We start from the raw sequence: 3,800 nt of genomic DNA, 5'->3' as shown, positions 1-3,800 counted from the left end.
TAAATAAAATACTATGGTGTGAGATGTTTGAAGGAAAGAATATGACGTACCTTTGCGTTTTAAACGCACGATTTTACGTTGACGATTGAAGAACGATGATGAGGAGAACCTTGGCTTGAATTTTCCTAGCAATAGCCAAAACTTTCTCTTCAAATCCTTGGTGTGTGCCGTGTGTGCTTGGGGAGAAAGTGTTTGATGGTTGGGGAAAGTGGGGCGTGTGATTGAATGGGTTGTGGGGTTGGGTTTTGGCCTTAAATAATAATTAAAAACATTATCAAATGTTTAGGCCCATTAAAAAAAGTTAATTAAGCCCAAATAGCCCATTAGTGCTTAATTAAAATATTTTAAATTATTTTGAGTAGAAAAGCTTGTGAATTTATTAGTCGAGTTGTCAAAACGTTTGTATTTTTGTTGGAAATCTAACACTGATGAAAATTACGTCCCGGCGTATAAAATCACCTCGAAACTCTTTATTTTCAATAATAATAAAAACATCAATCATATTTTAAATAATTAAAAATAGTTATATAATAAAAACATTTCCTATTTTTCAGCCATCGGTCTCCGTTCCTCGATCGTCACTCGAATAACCTTTAAAAATACATTTTAATGCAACCATGTAGAAAAATATATTTTAAACATGTCAATATGCACCACATAATTAATTTAGGCAATTAAAACAATTAATTGAAATACACAAAGAATTTAATAACTTATATGCATGTGGTTCGCGTGGACCTTAAAATTTTCGGGGCATTACAATCTTCCACCCTTAAATTGAATTTCGGGGACAAAATTCGTTTATCCTCGATAATCAAAAGTTTAGACTTAGTTCTTGTAACGTCCGAAAAACCAATCTACGTAAACCACATGCATGCAAAATTATTTTAATTGCTTAATTGTTTTATTTAATTATTTTTAAATGCTTGCATGATATTTTATTAGATGATTAAATGTGATTGCATGATTAAATGATAATATGACATGATTTCATGAAATTAAGGATTTTACCCGAATATTCTATAATAGGCAGGGGAATGAGACCGGGGACGACCAGGACAAGAATATTTATTTTTCATTAAATAATAGAGAGGCTTCCTAATATGATTAAAAATGATTTAACTTTTCTAAAAATGTTGGAGTTCGAATAATTTTAAGAGTCGAGTTCGATTTTTCCCGAGAAGCCGTTTTTGGGCAAACAAGGAATTTTAAAAGATCAAAAATATTATTTTATGGAAACTAATTTTACAAAATTTTATTTTTTAATTAATTAAATGTTATTGGGCCCAATTTAATGATTTAAAGAAGGCCCAATTACCTTAAACTTGCAAGCCCATTTACGGGAGAAGGCCCCAGAGGGAGCCCATACGTGGGAAAAGGCCCAAGAGGGAGCCCGTCTATGGGAGAAGGCCCCCGAGGGAGCCCCGACGAACGTATTTCCACGGTGGAGCCTAGTGCACACCCCCATGGACCATGTGGAGCTGAAGACTGATCAGTCGACCAAAGGATAAAAGCTAGTCACTTTCAAGGATCAAACTTCACCCAAAAATGATATATGATTGAAAGCTTATGATAAAAATGTTTTTATGATATGTGATTCATGATGAGGATTAAAGCTATTTTTAAAATGATTTATTTATGCCCAAAGCTTATTTTTAAATGATTTGTTTTAAGGATTTATTTATGCTTAAAAGTTATTTTAAAATGATTTACGATTTATGATATTATTATGCGTAAATGATTTTTAAATGATTTTAAAACGGTTTATTTATTTTCAAAAGCTATTTTAAATAAAAATAGGATTTTTAAATGGATGTGCTTGTATATGTATTATTTGTTATCTATGTTTAGAACGTGCTGAGTCATTAGAGTTTGTATGATGCAGGATTTGATGATTTTTGGAGGCGGTGACGATTGAGTCGATCGAGTGCAGCAGTACACACCCGAGGGCCTTTATGTTTCCGCACTATTTTATTAGATTTAAGATTTAAAGATTTATGTTAATGATTTTTATCAGAGAATTCTTATGCTTTATTTTTATTGTTAGTGATCTTTTCAAAGGACAATTTAGGATGTTTTGGTTAGGTGATGATTTAGGATTTATTTCATGCACTTGAGTTTTAAATTGTTAATTTATTAGGATTCATGATTATGTTAAGTTATTTTATTTAGAAATTTAGAAGTTATGGTTTAGATATTAGGGGAAAAAAAAATTCGAGGTCGTTTCAGTTGGTATCAGAGCTAAGGATCCCCAAAGGGTTGTGTACTGTCACTTCGAGAAGCTCAAGAAGTCACGCTTCAAATATGTGAGTTTTACTGCTTTATATCTTATATGCTAAAATTCTTTTAAATGCTTACATGATATATAATATAAATGATAGTTGCTTGCTGCATGAAAAATTTTAAATGCATGTTGGTTACGTGGTTGGACGACGTGTACAGATATGCCTCCTAGAAGGATTTTGCATAGGACTGATGAGGTTAGACAGGAGACGGATAACGAGGTGAGACAGGAGGAGAACATTCCACAGCCTCCACCTGTTCAGGATGCTAGTGCCCGTGTACTAGCCGGTATGGCCCGGTTCTTTGAGCAACATGTCGGGGATGGAGCAAGGGTTAGACCAGAGCCAGTTTATGAGAGATTTAGGAGGATGCACCCCGATGAGTTTCATGGCACTACTGATCCATTCGTTGCTGAGGGATGGATTCGATCTTTAGAGGTGATTTTTCGCTACATGGACATGGCAGACGCTGATCGAGTTTGCTGCACCATTTATCTGTTGAAGGGCGACGCTTCCTTATGGTGGGAGGGAGCGGAGCGAGGAGTGAACATGGCGACATTGACTTGGGAGGAGTTCAAGAGGGTATTCTATGACAAGTACTTCACATCTGATGTTCGTTTTAGGCTTAAGAGGGAGTTTATGAGTCTCCGTCAGGGAGATTGGTCTGTTGCCGAACTTGTGCAGAAGTTTGATAGGGGTTGTCACTTTGTGCCCTTAATTGCCAATGATGCGGCGGAGAAATTACGATACTTTCTAGATGGTTTGAGGCCGACTATCCGACGTGATGTGATGCTTTGCGATCCTAATGCTTGGCGATCCTACTGATTATACTACTGCCGTTGCCAGAGCTTTTAGAGCCGAGCAGTCACTCAAAGATATTGATTGGGAGATGCAACGAAAGAGGAATCGTGCTCAGCAAGCCAATCAAAGCAATAAGAAGCCTCACACGGGACCACCAAAGCAACAAGAACCACCAAAACCACAAGGGCAACCACCTAAAGGGAACATTCCGAAGGCTGATGAGAAACCATTTTGCAAGGAGTACAATCGTCATCATCATGGCAAGTGCATGTGGGTCACATACAAGTGCTTCAAATGCGGAGATTTGGGACACAAGGCTGTGGATTGCCCAACGTTCAAGCAACCCACTTCTGGTAGGGTCTACGTGATGCAAGCTGCAGAGGATGAGACAGAGCCGGCACTACACTGATTTCGAGGTAACCTAGCTGTTTAACATTTTTCCGATGCTTTTCTTGCATGAAATGTTAAATTGGGTTAGGGAAATTGTTTGGGATGTCGAAGAACTTAGAAGGATAGGGTGCATGCACTACTTGAGGCGGATTTAGGAGTAAACTTTGGGAAATTTTTGGGTTAGTATTATGATTTCCAAGATTTTGAGGAGTAAGATTTAAGTTAGAGGATAAGTTGGAGGTGGATAAAGAAATCTAAGCTTTACAATCATCAAGCCAAGGAAATTTCGAGGTCGAAATTCAATTTAAGGGGGGTAGAATTGTAACG

At 36.9% G+C, this 3,800-nt stretch overlaps 1 protein-coding gene across 1 annotated transcript; it reads left to right on the top strand.

The window, feature by feature from the left end:
• Nucleotides 1-2,444: 2,444 nt before the first annotated feature.
• On the top strand, nt 2,445-3,107 carry LOC140979099 (uncharacterized). Its single transcript, XM_073444448.1, has one exon. The coding sequence runs from the start codon at nt 2,445-2,447 to the stop codon at nt 3,105-3,107; it is 663 nt and encodes a 220-aa protein (XP_073300549.1).
• Nucleotides 3,108-3,800: the final 693 nt, after the last annotated feature.

This window comes from Primulina huaijiensis, chromosome 6 (genome assembly GCF_012295235.1).
Source record: "Primulina huaijiensis isolate GDHJ02 chromosome 6, ASM1229523v2, whole genome shotgun sequence".
Taxonomy (NCBI): Eukaryota; Viridiplantae; Streptophyta; class Magnoliopsida; order Lamiales; family Gesneriaceae; genus Primulina; species Primulina huaijiensis.
This window is presented reverse-complemented; position numbering and strand designations above follow the sequence as displayed.